At 42.7% G+C, this 20,802-nt stretch overlaps 1 protein-coding gene and 1 long non-coding RNA gene across 3 annotated transcripts in view; one reads left to right on the top strand and one right to left on the bottom strand.

Annotated features, from left to right (window-relative positions):
- Positions 1–5,480: 5,480 nt before the first annotated feature.
- On the bottom strand, positions 5,481–11,044 carry LOC138107154 (uncharacterized). The gene is made up of 3 exons (XR_011149261.1): positions 10,957–11,044; positions 6,917–6,968; positions 5,481–5,557 (listed from the first exon to the last, which is right to left on the bottom strand). It is a non-coding gene; the product is annotated as an uncharacterized lncRNA (long non-coding RNA).
- A 2,835-nt stretch (positions 11,045–13,879) lies between these two features.
- The window catches only part of TMEM63A (transmembrane protein 63A), a 31,620-nt gene continuing 24,697 nt past the window's right edge, over positions 13,880–20,802 (top strand). The window contains exons 1-5 of one of the 2 annotated variants that reach the window (XM_069009275.1): positions 13,880–13,963; positions 14,837–15,177; positions 15,868–16,064; positions 18,303–18,382; positions 19,890–19,953. In XM_069009275.1, the coding sequence (XP_068865376.1) occupies positions 15,879–16,064; positions 18,303–18,382; positions 19,890–19,953 (330 nt within the window). In that variant the 5' untranslated portion in view covers positions 13,880–13,963; positions 14,837–15,177; positions 15,868–15,878. The other variant, XM_069009276.1, reaches the window with a different exon arrangement.

Below are 20,802 nucleotides of genomic sequence, written 5' to 3'. Positions count from 1 at the left end.
GGGAGGCAGCCTGGTTTGTACTCAGGGGAAGGCAATAAAGGCGTCTGAAAGAGTCCCACTCAACACTTCTGTTACTGCTCACTTTGTCTTTACAACCTCTTAAGAAACTTGTCTCCTTAAACATAATAAAGCCTCTGTTAGATGTTAAAAGGGCACCTTATTTAGCTAAACTGAGTTTTAAGACGAAAATGGAATGGACTACAAAGTAACACCTTGTGCATGGCCCAAGGCAGTACATTCTTTAATCCTGCACTTTGTGTAGCATCTTTCTCTGGAGATGAGTTTCAGACATGCATTTGTATATCAATTCAAAATACATCCATTCCCAAGACACAAACAGCAGTGAAAAATATTCACTGCTTCAACCTCTGCTCATGTCAAACACTCTTGCTCTTTCGAATAAGAGGGAGGGTTTTTTTCCTGAAATCTTTTTGACCCCTCAGCCATTTAGGAAAGCTCCATACACCCAGCTCTTCCCTCAGGACTGTCTCCCCAACCAAATGACACATTACTGATTCCCAGGGGCTGGGGCAAAAGAACTGGTTACACAATGAGCTGTGTCAGAGGCTTGGAAACTGCACCTGAGCAATGTTCAGGTGGCTGACAAAGTTTTCTGCAGGTGGGCTCTCTAAGTGTTGGCCAGCTCAGTTCCAGCAGGGAATTTGTTATGTTTATATGATCACCTGGATAAAACTGCAGTCCATGGATTTGTAATGGTCTCTCTCTTATATCAGAAGACATGATCCCATAATTATTTATCCATCCAATTAGTCTTTGCTCCAGAGAGTGGTCCTACTCTGCAGTGAGTGTTCTTCAATAGACCATGACAATGTGAAATGAAAATGCCTGATTTCTCCAGCAGCACCCAGCTTTCCTGTATCCGGATGTGATTTCTCCTGTGGCTGATGCCAAATCCACCAGGACTCTCCACTGTCCAATGTGTATTGGAAGGTGATTTATGGGCTTCACACCTGAAATAAAATTATTGACCAAACACAGTTGAAGCTCAGCTAAGAAGAAAACAGAGGATGTGTATTGCAGGCTTTTCACAGGAGACTGATTATCTGGTCCAATTGGAGGATTTGCCATTCCCCCTTTGTCGTGCAAACAAGAAAAAGTCGGGAATTTTATAATAGCTCCTTCTGTGTAATGTGTATTAGAACCTGCATGGCACTTTTGAAACATCAAACAGAGGATTCAAAGAGGCTGCAAGGAATGGAGTATGAGCAACTCCCAGTTTTAATAAAAGCCAGTACTTAGTGGAGAGAAAATCTCTACATTTAAGCTTTTAATTTTGTTACAAGCAGTTCTGTAGGACATTTGCTGGGCACATCCATGCGATGATTTTTGGTAGATAAATCCAGTGGGATCAAAGAGAAAGTGTGAAAGGCTTACCCTAATTATGTAGCTATTATCCTGGGAAACAAGAATGTTTGAAATGTATTTGCAATATTGAGGGTCTGAATATTTAACTTTTCAAGACTTCAGTTGCCATGGACATAACTCTTCTGTATTACAGCTGGGCCCATATTCAAACAGCCCTTGCTTGAGTGATGTGAAAGGCAACAATCTCTGTGTGCTCCAAGAAGTGCCCGTGTTTGTGCAACATATTTGTCCTATGGAGATGGGAGCACAACTCTATGTAGATTTTGGTCTGTTTTTCCCAGAAGTCAGGGCCTTCTGAATCTAGGAGTGTAGAAGTAAAAACAGGAGTGGTTAAGAAGCAGGTATAAACATGCCAGGTCAAAAAAGAATACAAGTTCTCTTTCATATTCTTTTTCAGCCTCAAGCACACCAAGTTTTACACAGCTAACAAAACACTGAGGAAGAGGCTGGTCATGTGAAGAGCTGGCTTAGAGGCTTCAAAATTGGATGTAAAATGTGGGCTATGCATGAAGGCATGCCCCTCTCACTGCCTCACCCATGCACCCACCAGCCACCCAACAGTGCTTCAAACGGAATATTCCCACCAGCAAACCCAGGCTTTCTTTAGCTTTAGTGGGATTCCTTTAGCTTCTTTCTTGGAGGAATCTTTAGCTTCTTTCTTGGCTGTCATGGCCTGTGCTGGTGCTGGGGCCTCTATTCCGCCGCAGGGACTGGCCCTGAGTCACAGTTGTAGACAGAGAGCATGGAGCTCACCAAACCCTGCTCAGCCTGGTCTTGAACACTTCCAGGTATGGGGCATCCACAACTTCTCTGGGCAACCTGTTCCAGCGCCTCACCATCCTGGCAGTAAAGAACTTCCTCCTAATACTGAATCTAAACCTTCTCTCTGTCACTTTGAAGCCATTCCCCCTTGTCCTGTCACTACATGCCCTTGTAAAAAGTCCCTCTCCAGCTCCCTTGTAAGTCCCCTCAGGTAGTGGAAGGTGATCTAAGGTCTCCCAGGAGCTCTTCTCCAGGCTGAACAGCCCCATCTCTCTCAGACTTCATAGGAGAGCATGCATAGCTTGCTCAGTTTACAAAGACAGAATAGAAGAACCCAGGGCTTCTGTGGGGCCACTACAGCTCACTGGAGTTTGCCCCCATGGCCTCAGCTTGCTCTACAAGTATCTGGCATGGGAAAGTTTCCAGAAGGTGAGGCCTGATAACACAAGACATCTGGGTGTCTCCCAGGGCTAGACTGAAAACAGGCAGAGCCACTCAAAGCAGTGTGTTGATCTTTCTGCTGGTTGTGATTTGTTCCAAAAATTTAGCCGTGTTAATTTTTGTGCCAAAAGGCTTTGTGCTCAGTCAGGTATCAGCTGACTACCTGCCTCCCATGCATTCCCTCCCCACTTCCAGTGGGTATAAAGTCATAAAATGGACTCTAGATCTGTGTTGTGAGCTCTGACTAACACGACTCTGGGAAAGAGAACTTCATGTCCCACATCTGAGGGGAATCGTGGTTGCTCTGACCTGAGCGCACAGATCTCATTCCGAAGATGCTGCAACCACAGCCTCAGTCCTTAGTATTTACTCTCCTGCTGAGGAGCCAGTTTCAGTAGCAACTTTTGTGGTCCAGTCAGTCACCTGCTTGAGCTGTACAGAAATTGTCCAGCTCATTTTATCTAGGCAGGGATGTGAGACTGTTTTTCCTCATCACCAGTATAGGCCAGACCGAACTGGCCTTCTCCAATGGAAATACCTGAAAGATCACATCCTATTGGGTTCTTTTCACAAATGCTGGTGGTGAAGCCCCAGGCAGCAGTGGGGATAATGTTTCCTTATGCATTTATCCCACAGTGTATCCAGTATATTAAACTAAATTTTATCTGAGAGAGATACTGCAAACCTGGTTTGATCTTGAGCTGGGTTTGTGTAACTTCTGGTGCTGTGTATCTCAGATTGCACTGACATAATCATGTCTTCCACAGGCAGCTTCTGCTTTTACTCATGAACTTGTTTTGGTCAGATGGCCAGGACAAAAGGCTGTCTGTCTGAGGAGGAACGGATAAAATGTCCAAAGTCCCCTCATGTCCTTGGTCAGCTGATGTCAGCTGGCTCGCTCGCAGGGTTTGTGTTGGCAGTGTTTGCAAAGTGCCAGTGTTCTGGCAGAAAGAAGATCTTCAAGATATTTTTTTTTAACAGAAAAGCAAACACAACTGTTTAAATACATTTTCTATGCCTTCAGCAGTCTCCTCCCCACCGCCCCAGTCTGTTCCTTCTTTGTAGCTGGGGAAGCAGGACTTGTCACCACTCTGATGGCTGCAGCATAGGCTGCTGGCAAAAACACTGACATTTAGCTAATGCAGTTGAATCAGATAAATAAGCATACAGCCCTAAATTGCTTGCTTTACACCACAGTCCACTTCATTAAAGAATGTCCTAATTACTGAGAAATAGCTGAATTCTGTGGGAGCACCACTTAATTTCTAATCAGAGCCCATTTATCGGCCTAGTTAAAATGCTGCTTTTTCCTTGAAACTGTATTTTCACTGTAGAAGTTTATCAGCTTTTTTTAAAAGTATGCTGCTCCTGCCTTAATGATGCAAGTGATGCCCACCTCTGGGCTAGGCAGGGCTGGTGAGGCTCAGAGAAGCTGTCCAGGCTCCCCCTGCCCTTGCCAAGGAGGGACTTGCCCTGCTGCCACGCTGGGCTGTAACCAAAGTGCTCCAGTGAATGTCATTGTGAGGGCTCCGTGTGTGACCAATATGTGGCACTCAGGGACATGGTTTAGTGGTGGACATGGCAGGGCTGGGTTAATGGTTGGACTTGGTTATCTTAGAGGTCATTTCTCACCTAAACAATTCAGCATCCCATAGCCCTTACTGATTCTGTGACAAGTTTGTGTGGCAATTGGAATTCCAAAAACTAAGTGATGTCCCCATTTTCCTGTCATGCAGATACAGTTGGAATAGTATTCATATTGCATCTGTGGCAGTGAGTAACCTGGCTTAATTATGGATTGTACTTCCTCCTGTTAATTTTAGCTCTAATAACTTTTGCTTCACTGAGCAGACTGTCCTCTTTTGCTAAGAAAAAGAGAAAATGAATCACTTTTCCCCAACTCAGATAGAGAAAGAATAGCATGGTTTTCTAGCAGCTGTAATTTATTTCTATTACCAGAAGAAGCTGTAAAGGCAGAAAGATTATGAAGTATGTGTTAATGCAAGTTGAATAATTTTCACTACTAACTTTGCTGGAAGATATTTTTTGTCCAAAGGCCAAAAATAAGGAAGAAAGGCCAAGATGAATGAGACCTAAAAGCAACCTCTTATGCTAAAAATGACGAGCTGTTGTGCAAAACAGTAATTTGTTAGTGGAGTGCAAAAAACCTCTAAAAAAGGGCTGTTACTTGCACAGAAAATTACAAAACCCAATGCAAGATTGTAGAAGGCAAAATTAAGTGATAACAAGCACAGAGATGACAGGACAGAATTGATAAATAGTTTAGACTTCTCTAATCTGGTATATCAGATGGAGTGAAGAGCAGCTGCCCAAAGACTTCTGCTAGTTCTCATTGAGATATTCAAAATTGGGCAGTGCCTTAGCAAACCTACTGATTGGCAAAAAGATACCTGCAACAACAGGAAAATGAGCTAAACTACTCACAGGGTTGTTTTCCATCTGTAACATCTGTTGCTGAAGTGACCTTGGGGCTATTGCATGTCAGTGGGTTTTACACCATGGAACTCAGATGCATTCAGTTTCAAAAATAATTACTTGCACATGGCTTTTGTCCTTGATGTTAACAGCACACCAGGGCTGTGAGCAAAAGGATGCTGAGGTAGAGTTCTGAAGGGGCCCAGCAACAACGCCGGGCCTGCTTGTCTGAGCTCTGGGTGAGCTGGGCTCATACTGGGACAAGATGTCTGAGAGGTTTCCAGAAGAGGCAGGAGTTTCAAGAGATACAAAATAATCTTGGAAATTATGATCTGGATCAGACTATAATCCCTCATTCTGATGTTTAATGTCCATTCTTTTTAAGCAGAAAGAGGCAGGCTTGGCTGGCTGTAAACACTGCACTGAACTTTTGCAGGAAGCTTTTCTTTGTCTTCAGAGTGCTGACACGTCTTCGGAGAATGGTCTTAAAGGCCTGCAGCTTTCTTGAAATGCATTTTAAAAGATTTTAGAGCTGTTAATAAAATTTCAAATCATTAACTCATTTTTAAAATCTAGTGAGCTGGTTACTATTAGTGGTGATTTATTATTTATCCTGTTCATTCATTCCCCTTCTGTCTGGCTCGGGTACTTCGTTACACCTTTGAGAATTGCACAGCAACGAATATCAAAATAGCCTCCTAATTTTCTTTTCTTTTCAAATAGCACTGCAATGTTCAGAAAGGAGGGTGTGTGGATAGACTGCTCCTACTCAAGCAGCTACAATAAAGCTGTTTTCATTTACATATTTATATTATCGTGGTATTGATTTGTAACATTCTTTAATGTTATTACTCTTTAATTAAAAAGGATTCAGCAGAAAAGAACTGAAGAAAACACCATTTTTGTGTATTTGGCTCCAAAACAGAACAGAAAAAGGTATTTTACTTCATGAGGCAGGTTAAATTATATAATTTCCTGCCATGTACTCATATCTATGTAAAGGAGTATAAGATCTCGGATATAACATATCCCTTAAAAGAGAAAAAAATAAAGCTCTGTGACCTGACCAGTTTTAATCCTTTTAGCATTCATACTGCAGCACCCTGGGAGATGCATCATGGTCACTTGATTTTAAAAGGGAATTTAGCCACACTTGGCCAAGTCACTTGAAGCGTGAAACACAAACTTCAGTTGCTTGGGTTTTTTTTTTCTCCTTTTCTTACCTTACCATTTGCTTATTCAAAACCATTAATCCAGGAATGGCCAACATTTCCACAGAGCAACCAAATGCATTTCTGAACCTTAAATTTGGCTTTGACATGTGACTCTGCAGGAAATGCCATGTATTTGAAGCTGGCATCTGTCAGCCTTCCAGGCCGAATAACTAAAGACATGGTGACTAAAATTTATTTTATCTATGCAGCATGGCTCTTAGCTTCAGCAGCTGCCAGTTCAGAATTCAGAGTCTTTTGACAAATCATACACGTAGAGAAGATTTTTCAAAGGTACAAGAAGAAATTTAGAGTCCATTTTCCATTGAGCAAAACTTGGGTGCTTAGTCCCTTTTCTCTGCTTTGACTCTAAAATAGAACAAGGAGTATTTTACCCTGTGACAGCAAAACTAGAAATAATTACTACAATTTGAGCAGAGACATAGATAACCTGAGAATTAATTTGAAACACTTGATCATTTTGACCAGATCTGTTGGAACACCTCAGTGGCAGACTACATGAAAACAGTGTTTGCAAGGAAGTTCAGTTTGATAGAATAATCTGATAGAAGGAATCTGAAAATCATTATGTGAAGCAGACCCATAAAATGTGCTCTTAAAACTCTTTGAAGGCTTCACTGTTTGATTGGTTTTCAGTCCCTTGTGGTAGGAAAGCTTACCTCTGGCCTTCATTGTGTTCCCAGGCTGGTAAACTGTTGAACACTTGCTGTCCTGAATGAGAAAATGCTGTGATTCATAACAGGACATGAAAATATACTATTGCTTAGGCTTGCCTTGAAACTGATCTAGAAACCACAGCAATAACAGAATACAGTTGTCTTGTTTCCTAAGTGGATGGGAACTGGTTCCTTAACAATTCCCTAACAATTTCATGTCCTCTGAGAAATGCTCTCACGATGATAATTTGATTAGTAAGTTCAAGATCTTACATTGATGTATGAAACTCTTCTAATCTTCACAGGAACTACAGTGTAAAGGAATTACAATCAACCTGGCTCACTGTTGCCCAGAACATTTTTCCTTGAACCTTAGGTCTGCTCATGCCAGGGCTCTGCATGCAGCACCTACTCTCTTAGCTGTGGCTGCACAGTCCCAGGAACTGACCCAGACAGGGTGTAAAAGAAAAGGTGCACCATGTTGTGAAGGCAGGAATATTTTGCCTAGGCATTCCCATGTAACACTGACCCTTTCTTCCATCCTGGAGTTCATCTCATTCCAGAAACTGGGCCACTTTACTGGACCTGCTCTTAACTTCTCCCAGGTTAATTCTGACAACTCACTCTATCATAATCGGATATATAACCCAAATATATGAGTATCTACTTTAGTGAATCTAACTATAAACATCTGCTTTACTGAGATGGTACATAACATCAGTAGGAAAGGAGAGCTGAAAACATCTGGGCTCTCTTCCCAGTTCTGTCCCTGAGTCAGGATTACGACCTTGAGCAAATTGCCTTGGCCAAAATTTTCAAGTCCATATTTAGACACCAAAATAAATAAGCTGATTTTCAAAGGCACCAGCCAACCACAGCTTCTATCAACAAAACTCCAATCACCAATAGACTCTAATAATTACTGTGTGTAATCAAGCTAGTAAAACAAGCCATGTCCCTCTTGCCATCTGTTACAGGGAAGGAAGTTCTCCAGTGATCCATAGATCACCTGTGTGTTCAAGCTGCTCAGCTTGCAGTGACTACATTACTTTCCCTTTTTACACAGATTAGGCCACACTCCCACTCATGAGGCAAAGTCAAACATGCCAAGCCCAGCTGGAAGAGATGCGAGGAAATAGCTTTATATCCTTTGCATACATTTGAAAGGAGAAAGATCAAGCAGAAAGAAAAGAAAGTAAAAGAATCAAAGAAATGGAAATATGAGAAAGAATGAATGGGGGGAGGAAATAAAATACAGTAGATAGAGGAAGGAAAGAGTGGACAGGGAGGGACAAGAATGGGAAAATCAGAAAGTATGGTGGTAATATGTCCAACATGTAATTACATACTAAGGAATGGACAGATTTAGGCAACTCTGTTTCCCTGAAGTGGAGGTGCCAGAAAGCCCACAGCAAGGATCCATGTGCCTGTGGTGTGCCTCCAGCAGCTGTCATGCACTTGGAACTGCGTGGATGCTGCTGCTCCCCACCATTTCCACTCACGCTCTGTTAAAGCCAGGCCCCCGGGTTCAGCAGCTTCCTTGCTGGAAAAGGCCTCACTGCCCTTGGTCGTGGCTGTTTGCCACGGCCACAGCTCTTCACAGCTTCCTGCTTAAGCCAGTTTGCATCCTGACACCAAGTCACCCCAGCCACTTGCCCTTTGCATCCCTGGCACCTGACCCCCTGCTTGGGCTCCCCAGGATCATCCTGCAGTCATTAGGGGCCCCCTGTGCTCGTCTGCTCCATCTGCAAAGGAGCCAAGTCGCTGCTGCAGTGGAAATTGTAACACAGACATTTCCAGCTCTTTGAAATCCTCACAGTTTGGACATGGAATTTTTTTCATCTGTAAATCCAGAAGTGGGAAGGGGGAATTCTTGCCCAACAGAAAAAAAAAAAAAAGACTACTCATTATAAAAGTCCTTGAAAAAACGATTTAATCTACAAATTTATAAATGATCAAGTAGCATGCTTGATGATGATATTTTAAGGGAAATCAAGCCAGGGAACCAGGAAGAGTTGTCACCAAGGCCTTGGAACAGACTTCTTATGTCTAAAAGCTGGGAATCTCACTGGGCTCTCTGCAGATAGAGAGTGGATACAGCAAACCAACCAGTTTAATGAGCAGTTTCTTCAAAGCTGTCAGACAGAGTAGTGTTTGGAAAGAAAAAAATAAAAAGGGAAAAACTAATGTTCCTCTTCTGACCTATTTGGATCAAACTCAGGATTTCAGAGCTTGCTTCACAAAAATTTGCTCTCAATCCAAGGCTGCAGCAAACCCAGCTGAATTGACCCACCAATGGTTTAGACTGCAAGATCTCCTGGAGTGTTCTATGGCTCCTGCACAAGCAACCACTTGTCTTTGTGCTCCAGGGAAAGCAGAACTTAAGGCAAGGATGCTAAATTCTGTCCAGGGCTCACCTCAGTACTGTTGAAACAGGAGTCACTATGTACAGTGAGGACACCTGTGGAGCACAGAGGCTCTCAAGGACACTGGAGTTCTTCCCTAAAACCAATGTATGCTGTGCCTGGGAACATGAAAACTTTACAAGCTCTGAGTGGTTTGATATTTCAGACTGGTAAAAAGTACACCTGGTCCCTGATAAATGGCTCGTGTGGCCAGGTGCTCTCCTCTTCAGTGGGACAAACCAGATTGTGACAGATGGTTTCTCCATCTCCCTCTCTCTCTCAGGGAGCTGCCTTAATTATGGCTAGTGCTGTGCCACCTATGCATGAGGTGCCTTCAGCTTCTATACACGTGGGGTTAATGCACAGATGAGCATTAAGGTAATGTGTACGTTCAGGGAACAATGAAGTCATCCACGTTGCCACCTTGCCCTCATTTTGTACCAAAGTGTGTCACACCAACAGTGGTTGCATTGTGGCATGCTACAATAAAGCTAACAATCCCATATATCAGGAGGAGATTTTCCACACCTGCTACTATCCCAGAAAAACAAGGCTTAAAACCTCACCCTGCCCAGAGGTGAGTGATGAGGAAGCTCACGGATTCATCATTTCATAAATCAAGTTTATGCAAAATATGTTGCAATAAGCCTGCTTTTTCCTCCTGTATTTTTCAGCATTGCTATTTTAGATTGCAGCTTCCTGTGTATTTTAATAAAATTCCAAGTATAACTTGATGGAGATGACAAGAAAAATGAATCATGCTCAAGCATCAATACCAATGCTCCATTCACCATTTCCTATCTGACACAAAATGTAAAAGAAAAGCAAATTTCTATCATCCATGGCTAGATATATTAGGTTAGATATTTTGTATAATAGTCAGTTCTATTGATTAATAAAAATACATTCCAACTTTAATGCAAGGCTATTTCTACCTTGTAAATCAACATATTACCTGTGAATGAGAAGCAGCATGACAAAAACAATTAAAAAGAATAGAGAGAAAAGAAGTGTAAATTGTCAGTTTAAATCAAGACTTGCTGCTTGCTGATTTGCACTATGACATTTAAATCTGTCTATCTGTCTGGGTTTTTCTATTTGTTTGTTTACATTATAAACATATTAATGCTCAGACCTTTCAAAGGAAAACCCCATAATGCCCGCACTGAGCCCTGTGGTCTACTGAGGCTTGTAAACAGATTGCCAGATGAAGGCAAAGATTAGAAGGTAGCAAAGGGCTGCCAGGCTGGAAGCCTGAATTAAATCCATTAAGGTATATTTGAATAGGCAGATAAGTAAGGAACAGCAAGCTGGGCTGATGAGTTTCTTCAGAGAGAAGAAACCACAGCGAGAGCTGCCACGCATGGCAAAGCATCAGGCCACCTGCTACTCACCTCCAGGGACTATTGAAGTCCTGTTGGGAGTTCACCCATCAAGGGACTTCCTGCTGTGATAAATCAAACTAAAGTGACAAGGGAGTTCTTCAGCCATAAGGTCATTTAATAAAATAAGGGAAGAGTCACACATGGAAGTGTAAATACACTGCACACTTGTTCAACCTGGTGCTAAAGAGCTGTTGAAGTGGATATGGAGGATGCAAAATAAAAGAAAGATGGAAGGATTTCAGATTCTACTGACCTGCTCCCTAGGTCCTGAGGGTGGTTTTCCATCTGCTCTAGGCAACATAATTAAACGTTTGTGAACTAATGACAGTATGTGGCTTTTGTCACCAAAAGAACAGACAGTGGTAAACAAAACCCTATTTACAAGAGGTAGGGAGGAGGGAAATGTGACTCTGTTGTTGAAATTAGAGATAAACAAAATCACACCACTTAGCTAAAGAGCCTGTCTAGACAGAGGAAGAACAAAAACAAATGACAAAAGCTTGATGCTGTTCTTGTGAGAAAGAAAGGGAAAAATTATTTTGTAGCTAGGCAAAAGTCATCACACTGAAGAATGTCAAGACTACAATGTTGAGGTCACTGAATATCACACATTTTACACTACAGAGTAAGACAATTTAGCCAGAGGAAGGCCTTCTTAATTTTGGAAAACCTGGCAAGAATCAAGAGTATGAACAGCTTAGGAAATCAGTGAGAAAACCAAGCAAACAGATTTTGGTCCTAGAAGTGCAAGAGCTGCAAGCATACACTGAGGCTTCACCTACATGGTAGATCTACTCTGCTGCACCTACATCTGTGAAATTTAATTTAAAAGAAAGTGATTATAATTATTCCACTCTGAAATCCTGTTTTGAAATAAGTTGTCCACAGGAAGAGCTGTTACAGAAAAGGCAGGATGGAACAATAACTCTACTACACTCATGCCAAAAAACTTTCCCACCAACATGGCCCTAGAGAGGAGAGAGTGTCTTTAAAGGTAAAACCATTATCATCCTTCAAAAACAGTGGGATTTCTTTATTCCAGCAATTAATCTGAACCACTCTGAGCTGGGAACTTTCATGTCATTTTCTAACTAGTGTAATTGTTACAGCCAATTTAAAACCACAGATTATCTACAGTGCATCTGCTAGGTAAATCATGAAATTCTGTCTTGAAATGTCTCTCAGTGACTGTAGATAACCTGGGACTTTTCTCTTCTTGTGGGATGCAGTGCAAGAAGGCAGATAGCACACATACAGCCAGATACTGATCTCCACTGAGCAGGCGTTCCTGAAAAGTGAAAAAAAGATTTGGCAGAGCAAAAAAATGGTGGGTTAATAAAATGGCAGGGAGCAGGACAGCAGCCATGCATGCAGGGCCCTAAGTAATCCATGGAGTCTGAATACACAGGGACACAAGGAGTTAAAGTTGGAGAGGCAGGATCAGGACTGTCAAGTAGAGCAGATAGTGGCTTCTTGGCAGCTGGGACATTAATTCCTTTTAAACATAAAAGTCAACAGATAACTGAGGTTTTGATCAATGTAACATCAGACAGAACCTTGCAATGCCCCAATTATTTTTAGTTTTAGAGTGGGTTACTGGTCTAAGACGTCGCTGCTGCTTCATCCATGAGACTGCAGGTAGGGGTGCAAACCTTTGAAGGCAAGTGGTCCATGGTTCCCTCTGAACAGTTACATTTTCATCATTACCATAATCTTCTTCCTCGTATGCCTGCTGCTCATTGAGGGCAGTCATGCCGGTCAGGGGCAAAGGATGAAGACACAGGAGGATGAGGATGGTTGGCAATGCTGGGTATCAAATGGCTGTTGAGGGAACACTAAAATAAAGTGTAGAGAAGAGGTGGACAGCAGGACCTGCTGTACAGTGTTTCTGGCCTGTTGTCTGGAAACAATTAACCCCTGTAAAGGATGTCTTGGAATGGGTCTCATCCCAGCTCTATCATAGACTCATTAACTTAAACTCCCTAGGCCTTGGGTTTTTCCCCAATTTACAGCGTATGAACAGGTGTGTGGAGACAAGGGGCTATGCATATTTCATGGAAAATTCATGCTACTACCATTAATTTATTAATTTATTTCAGGGCTACCTGTCAAAAGAGGTGTGGCCAGCAGGTCAGTGAAAGTGATTCTCCCCCTCAACTCTGTCCTCATGAGACCCCACCAGAAGTGCTGAGTCTGGCTCTTGGGCCCCCAGCACAAGAAAGATGTGGACCTGTTGGAGTAAGTGCAGAGGAGACCATGAAGATGCACAAAAGGCTGGAGCACCTCTCCTACAAAGATGGGCTGAGAGAACTGGGATTGTTCAGCCTGGAGAAAAGCCCCTGGGAGACCTTAAAACACCTTCCAGTACCTGAAGGGGGCTACAGAAGAGCTGGAGAGGGACTTTTTACACAGGCAAAGGAGGGACTGTAGTGATAGGACATGGGGGAATGGATTCAAACTGAAAGAAGGTAGGTTTCGATTAGATAATAGGAAGAAATCCTTCACTACGAGGGTGGTGAGGCACTGGCACAGGTTGCCCAGAGCAGCTGTGGATGGCCCATCCCTGGAAGTGTTCAAGACCAGGGGCTCTGAGCAAGTTGCTCTAGTGGAAGGTGTCCCTGCCCATGGCGGGGGGTTGGAAATGGATGATGTTTAAGGTCTCTTCCAAACCACCGTATTCCATGATTCCGTGATCTTAGTGTATGGCCTGCTCCACTTCCACCTGCGTGCTTGCCCACTTCACCAGACCTGGAGTTGTGAAATCTCTCTGGAAATCATATCTCACATTTCTTGAGGATTTTTTTTTTTCTGCGCTATAAAATGCTCTGTTTGGTTCTGGTTTTAGGCACTGGTAGGCGCTAGCAGGTCTCCCCGCAGCCTTCTCTTCTCTAGGCTGAACAGCAACAGCAGCTTTCCCTCGATTATTTGAGGGTCCGTTCCGTGAGGGAGGCGCGGGGGCGGCCCTGTCCCGGTGGGAGCGGCTCTGTCCCGGCCGGAGGGGCACTGTCCCAGCGGGGGTGGCTCTGTCCCGGTGGGAGCGGCACTCTCCCGGCCGGAGGGGCTCTGTCCCGGCGGGGGCGGCTCTGTCCCGGCGGGGCTGGCTCTATCCCGGCGGGAGCGGCCTGTGGGGCCGCGCCGCCGCGGGAAGCGGGGAGCGCGCTGCGGGGGCGGGGGAGCGCTGACCGCGGGCTGCGCACGCATGCGCAGACCCGGCACTTGTTGCCGGCGCTCCTAACTCCGGGGCCGGGACCGTCCGTGAGGTGACGGGACGGGAGGGCAGGGCAGGGAAGGGAAGGGAAGGGATAGGAGAGCCCGCTCCGGCGCAGGTAAGCGAGGGCGGGAGCGGCGCTGCGCGGGGCCGCGGGGAGGGCAGCGGGCGAGACGAGCGCGGCCCCTCCTCAGCGGGACCCCCGCCGCTGCGTCGGGGCGGGCAGCGCCGGGAGCAGCGTCCCCTCCCCGCGGGGGGCTGAGCCAGCCCACCCTGCTCTGGAGCGGAGGGACCCGCTCCCTGCGCCAGAGGCGAGCCTGGCGCTTTCCAATGCGCTCCTGGGGAAGCCGGCCCCGCCCGCCGCGGCTCCACGTCCCCGCCGGAGCCGGGAGCGCAGCCGAGCTCCCAGGGAGCCGGCCCCCGTTTCTGGAGCCTGTGCTCGCTGGGTTCCTGCGGCGGAGCCCCACCCGTGGGAGCTCTTCCCCTGCCCTTTATCTTCCTGGCAGCTGGCTTGTTTAAAAAGAACAGCTTTCGAGAATTGGAAGCCGTGACAGATAAACTCCAGTGTGTTACTTAGAGTTTAGCGTGCAGGCTTGTGCTGGAGATACCCGAAGGCTCTTCAAAAATACTTTCTTTTCCGTCAGCACTAAATTTCAGTCCTTAGAAATCAAGGATAGAGTCACGGCACAACTTTTGTGGGCGTTGTTGGGTTTTTTTCGTTCTCTCTCTCTCTTTTTTTTTTTTTTTTTTTTTTTTTTCCCTGTGATGAAACACATCAGCTGAGACAAAATTTCTTCTTCCCTGTGTCACACGGTCCAACATTAAATAAATGCTGTTTTGGGAGGAGTATTCTCCATGCTGTTTTCCTGCTGTTTAAAAGGAGAATTTGTAGTTATCTGTACTCTTTATTTTGTTTTGTTTTCAGCATCAAGAACAGTGCTGTCGCCAGAAACATGTGCATTCTTCTTAGAGGCACGACATCCCAAAAGTAGTGTCCCTGGACCTGTGTGATGAGGACCTACAATATTTGCTTTTGAAGGATTAAGTTTTTATTTGGGAAATGGTTTCTTTGTGAATTTATCAGTCAGAAGTGTGTTCTGCATGAAGCAGTACTTGGGAATCAGCAAGTTAATAAGATCCAAGAAAGGAAATGTTTGAAGTGGAAAGCCCCAAGATAAAAGAGCAATTGCCCGCACTGATAAAAAGAACTTTGTATCAATAGCCAAATCTCGTGCATTCTTGTATGTTACTACATTATCTGATCAGGTCAGTTGACTAAAATGAGGTAGATGGCTGTTCTCTGAGAAATACTCCTTGTTCTTTCTTGTTTGAAACGTACTGTAGTTACTGTGCTGTCCTTTCTGTTGAATTATTTTGAAAAAGGAAAATCACACAATATTCCAAGAACAGAAAGGAGCATATGTATTTGTGTAGGTAGTTCTTTTCTGTGGAATTAGTGGTGAATTTGTTAATGATCTCAAGGTTTTGACATTTAAATACAAAGTTCACAAGCTGGTGCATTCGCACATGCTCATCAACTAGGAACAAAATCTTCAAACTGCTGTTGTTGGAATATATAATGCCCTGTGTGATTCCTAGAATCACAGTCCAGGCTGGAATAAGTAGTTTGATGACATAGATTAAATGATTGGGAGGTTTTTTGGGGAGAGGTCTTCTGCTGTTGTGTTCAGATGTCTGTAGAGGATGTGGTTTGTTGGATGTCTGGAATTCTTGTCTGGACACTGCTGGTACCTGAACCTGCCAGTTATTACAAAATATTTCACATGTGAAAGGAAGAGATTGTCAAAGGAGGCACCTTCTTTTCCAAAGCAGTTTTCTGGTTGGATCTTCCTGCACTTTTTATACTTGTAATATTAGTATATCTCACAAATACCAACCAGGCTTTTCACAGGTTGGTTTCACCTTTTCTTTTCTTTTCTTTTTTGTCTTTTAAAGGGATAGCCAAAATGAACCCTTTCTATTTTCTGGGTTTTGGACAGTCTCATCTAGGCATCTTCGGGAATAGGAGTGAACCTTTCAACAGAACAAATGAGACTTACTGCTACAGCACTGCCCAGGGCAGCACGGTGCTCCAAGGAGTAACTTTTGGTGGAATCCCAACTGTCCTGCTGCTTGACGTAACCTTCTTTTTTGTAAGCCTGGTTTTCTGTTTCTTGTATTCAAAGCACTTCTGGCCTTCTCAAAAGTTAGATTGCTCAGAATTGTCTTATTAATCGAGTTGGAATTTGTTTCTGAGAATGTTCGGGATAAGAAATGAGTTGAGGCCATCCTGGGAACATCGAAGCACTTTGCAAGTGTTGATAAATGTTTGCACACAGATGGGATAATGGTGTCACTGTGTGCTGGATGTGTAGATGTAGGGAGAGTGCAGTGTTATCGGGTCTGTGTGTGGATTCACAGTGAATTTTGTGGTTGTAACTCAAATTTTCATGTTCTATCTTACCTGCAAGAACATTTGGGTTTAAGTACTGGGTACATTTTCAGGCAGGAGACACCATTACTAACTCGATCATGAAATGACAGATTTTCCATACTGTACTGCCTTTTGAAAGACAAACTTTTTAAAAATTAGATTTCCTGAAGCTGTAGATGAAGATGAAATAATGTACTGACCAGCTCAGTCCTGACTAAAGGTGGAATATGATTAATTGCTGTCTGGGGGCTCCAGGATAGGCCTGAGACTGCAATAAAACTTGTGGGTATGTCTGTAAGCTTGGTCTAGGTGGTCTTCAGCCACCAGAAACAGGGCTGCAGACCTGCAAATTGGCCTGAGAAGTGTCTGTGGTAGTAAAATAACACTAAAGGTATGACATAGTTTCTTAGTTCTCAAAATCTGCTGTAAAGAAACTTAAAGTACCTGTGGTCTGAGCTGGTAGCTCTGTAGGAATGTAGAGGATGTTCCTAATGGTTATGTAGTGGCATTCTTTGCTGTTGATTTGGTGTATGCTACCATAAATCCATTTTCTGAGGATGTACAGCATTTGCAGCTCTGTGTGATCAGCATCTCAGCGTTTAATAAGATTTAGTTGAAGTGTTTGGAGGGACTTTGTTTTTTTTTTAAGCTGTGGCTCAGTTTTAAGACCCTGAGTCTCTGCTTTTGAGTTCCTTGCTGTTGAACTCTGCACTCAGTGTTAGGTAGAGAGTTGGATGCAGTGCAGAAGGCTCCTCTCTTCCTCGAGTACCAAGTACTGAAAATTACTTATCCACTCCTGTATTCTTATTTTCATGACATGTTTACTGCATATCCTTTTAGTAACTGTCAGTTGATGGGTTTCTGATATGTTATTTTGAGGATGGTTTCCAAAGGAAGTGAGGTTTATATATTTCATTGTCTTCCCAGTTTTGTCTGGCAGTCCTACCTCATAACTGTAGAATACTATAGCCAATTTCAACCAAAGTTGTCAAAGAATCTAGAGAACTTTCCTGCTTGCAGCAAGTTTAACAACCAGATGAAGGAGGAAGATCAACATTAATTCTTCCTGTTGGGAGGAAGGCTCTCATAAGAAGGTTATAGTAATTGTGAAATGTGGAAATTAGCTGTGTAATCTTGACACAGAGATAATCTGGACGTGTATCCTGGCTTGCCAGTCAGTATTTGATCCCAGTAAGTTACATCACTAACACCACTTTCCAGCCAAACAGGAATGGGATGTAGGAGGAACCAGAAGGTGAGGGCGTATGCTACACATGTATAGAAAACAGGCTTTGTTGCTTCATTACTTTCTACAGGGCAACTTGTTTCTTTAAAAAAAAAAAAAAGAAAAGGAAAGAAATGAATCTATGAAATACTCACTGATGGAGCCTTTTTCTTGTTTTCTTAGTCTCTTTCAAAAAGGGAAATACAGGGTGCAGATAAGAAACACATTGCAGAGATCAAATACAAGTTTCTGGGGTTTGAGAATTAAAATAATACATTACTTAAGATAAAAATAATTCTTAAACTTGAGAAAATAGCTAAGCCCCCTACAGTCTGTTTATATCACTGTTTGAAAAGCAAATAAAATTGCAAGTGTCCCATCACAGTTCTGGTCATTAAGTAATGAATTACAGTAAAAATATGTGCAGGAAAGTTTTGACTTGCTCTCAAGTACTACTTTTACTTTTCCTGTCACAAACCTTCATACACTTGCAATTCAGAAATAGTTTTGCATGCAGCTCTCCTCCTTTTTAAATTAGAACAGGAAGGCAGCTGTCCTGGTCCTTTGGTCACAGACTGATTGGTCTGTAGCATGGGCACCACTGAGGTGGCTGGCATGTGATAATTGATTTAGGAGCTAGGACAGCATTTTTTGTCAGTTCTTACACACCTAAGAAAAATTATTATGAAATGGGAAAAATAAATATTTGAATATCTTCCTTTTTATTTCTAGATTTTAATATTACTGTTTTCCATTATAAGAAAGAGATTCTGGGACTACGGTCGTGTTGCTCTGGTGTCAGAAGTTGAAAGGTAAAAAAGAAATGCAATCAGACTGACTTGTTGAAACCATTTGGGGGGTGGGGAGGAAAGTACAGTAAATGTGGCTTACATTAGGTGCATTTGTATCAATTAGATGTGTTTGTAATCACATGCACTTGTTTGTTAAAAATGCCCTCACGCTGCTTTGTGTGGAATAGATCCCCCTCAGAGAGTTACTGTTTGTGGTTTCAGCCCAAAGTCCTGTGTTTGCCATTGCCATGAATTTCATCCCACAGCTGTGAGTTAAGGAAGTGCGGGTAAGGAAGTAGGCTGCTTGTCATGTTAGATGACATGCTGCACATTGATGTTTGCAGTGTGTTTCTGTGCAGAGGGATATTAACCATTTTGTTTATCTTGGCTCAAGCCCTGTTCCCTGAGCTCCCTGCACAGCCCGTGCCACAAAATTTTCCAAGGGCTCAAAAATAAAAACATACTGTTGCAGGTTTCTGAAATTCTTCACTGATTTTTAGTAACATTTCAAATGATCTTTTGGGTTTGTTTTTTTTTTTTTTTTTTTTTTTTTTTTTTCTGTAAGATGATATGTTAGGATGTTTAAAATCTAAACTGTCTGTCTGCGAAGTGGGGAAACTTTAACAGTGAGCCTCTTCCTGGTGCAATCAAGTTGTGGTAAATTCACAACTGAGCAACAGGAAAGAACTCAAAACCTGCTTTTAGGAATCCATGTACAGTTGTGAAAGGTAGATGATGTAAAATAAAACGGGCAATAACTGAGAAGGCTTTAATCCAGCTGGCTGAGGCAGAAGTGATGAAGGTGCTCTGGTACTGGGCTGTGGAGGCCTGGGATCCACAGGCCCTGGAGCAGTCAGACACCTAGGAGCCTGTGTTTTTGTCCTGCTGGACTGCGAGCTGAGCTGGCTGGTCAAAATTATAGAGACACCTAGGAAGACACTCAATTCTAACACGTTGTTGTTGTGTAATTACCATTGCAACATTTCTTTTTAGCAACAAACTGAAAACAGGCACTCTGCTACTTTTGAGGGCTACAGAGTTTCTAAATGTTTCTAGCCTTGCTACAGGACTGTTTATGTACGGAGGTGATTTGCAGGGGTTTAATTGATTGGAGAAATTGTGAGTAGTGGCCGAAGGAAGGAAGGTGGAGGGAAAAGAGGTGTTGTCTTGTAGTGAGGAATATCCAAACAGGAAGCCAGCTTGCAAATCTGATCCTGGCTAGGCTCCCACACCTGTGTTGCATTCTCTTATATCACTGTAGGTTTAATATCCCCCCAAAGTGTTATTTTCTTTCTAGTTCAATATGTGCTCTTGTGTCGGGAGCTCACGTGTCCTCTCTGTTCAACATGAGACATCCACAAGTTACTATAATCAGTGTGTGCTACAAGGTGAAAACCACAGCTCTCATAAGTGAAAAAGTGTGTTTGTACTACTTCCCTTAGTCAGGATTGTTAAAATTGAAATAATTCTGTAGAATTCCATCACCTGTCATTAAAGATAATTAAAAGTATCATTTAATGTATTTTAGTGAATCAAGGTACAACCGATTGTCAACATCATCATCAGTACCTGAAGATCTTGAATATGATAAGGTAAGTATTCTAGAGTTCAGATAATACTTTCTGAATGGAATCTGTTTAATGGAGTCTGCAGTTATTTGCCATTCCATATAGTCCAATGAACCATCATTAAACTGGAAATTCATCTCTGTGCAAAAGTTATTAATGCATCGTTTGCTGTGTTTTTATAGAGCCACGCATAATCTCTGTTTCCTGACAAACTATTGCCATATATCATAAACCAGTATCTTGTGTCATTGTTTCTAAGTCTGGTTTGTTGTTTTGTTGTTTTTTTTTTTTAATTTAGAGAGGGACTAAATGTTAATGTTTCAAAGGGGGAGGGGAGAGTGGAAAAAGACTAGTAAATAATTTGTATTTGGATAACAGTTCAAAAAGTTACATTGTGTTCACATTGCAAATAATACCTAGTTGCTCTGTATAGTACATTGTTTTCCTCACAGTGTTGAGAAAACTGGGTGCAAGTGTGAGGCTAATAATAGTGCTGTGCACTCTTAATAATCAAATTGGTTTGGAGTGGAGGGTAATATTTTGGCCAAACTTTTAAATGGCTCCCTCCATGGTCTTTCTGGCATCTTTGAATTGGTACACCTCTATAATTTCATGTTGTAACTTCAGAATGAAGCATGCAAGAGCTGTCCATTGGTGGCATCCTATGTTTTAACATTCTGTACCTGCATCAACTTAATATCTAGCCTTGAAATTAATTATTTATGTGAACATCAAAAGCATACTAGTATTTGATCAGGATTGCTCTGCTATTTGTGTATTTGTGTACTTTTCTTCATCTTTTTAAAACCCTAAAGCAACTTCAGCTGTTGAGTAACGTGTTTATTTAGTTGGATAATGTTCACTTGAAAGAAG

Source organism: Aphelocoma coerulescens, chromosome 3 (assembly GCF_041296385.1).
Source record: "Aphelocoma coerulescens isolate FSJ_1873_10779 chromosome 3, UR_Acoe_1.0, whole genome shotgun sequence".
Classification (NCBI taxonomy): domain Eukaryota; kingdom Metazoa; phylum Chordata; class Aves; order Passeriformes; family Corvidae; genus Aphelocoma; species Aphelocoma coerulescens.
This window is presented reverse-complemented; position numbering and strand designations above follow the sequence as displayed.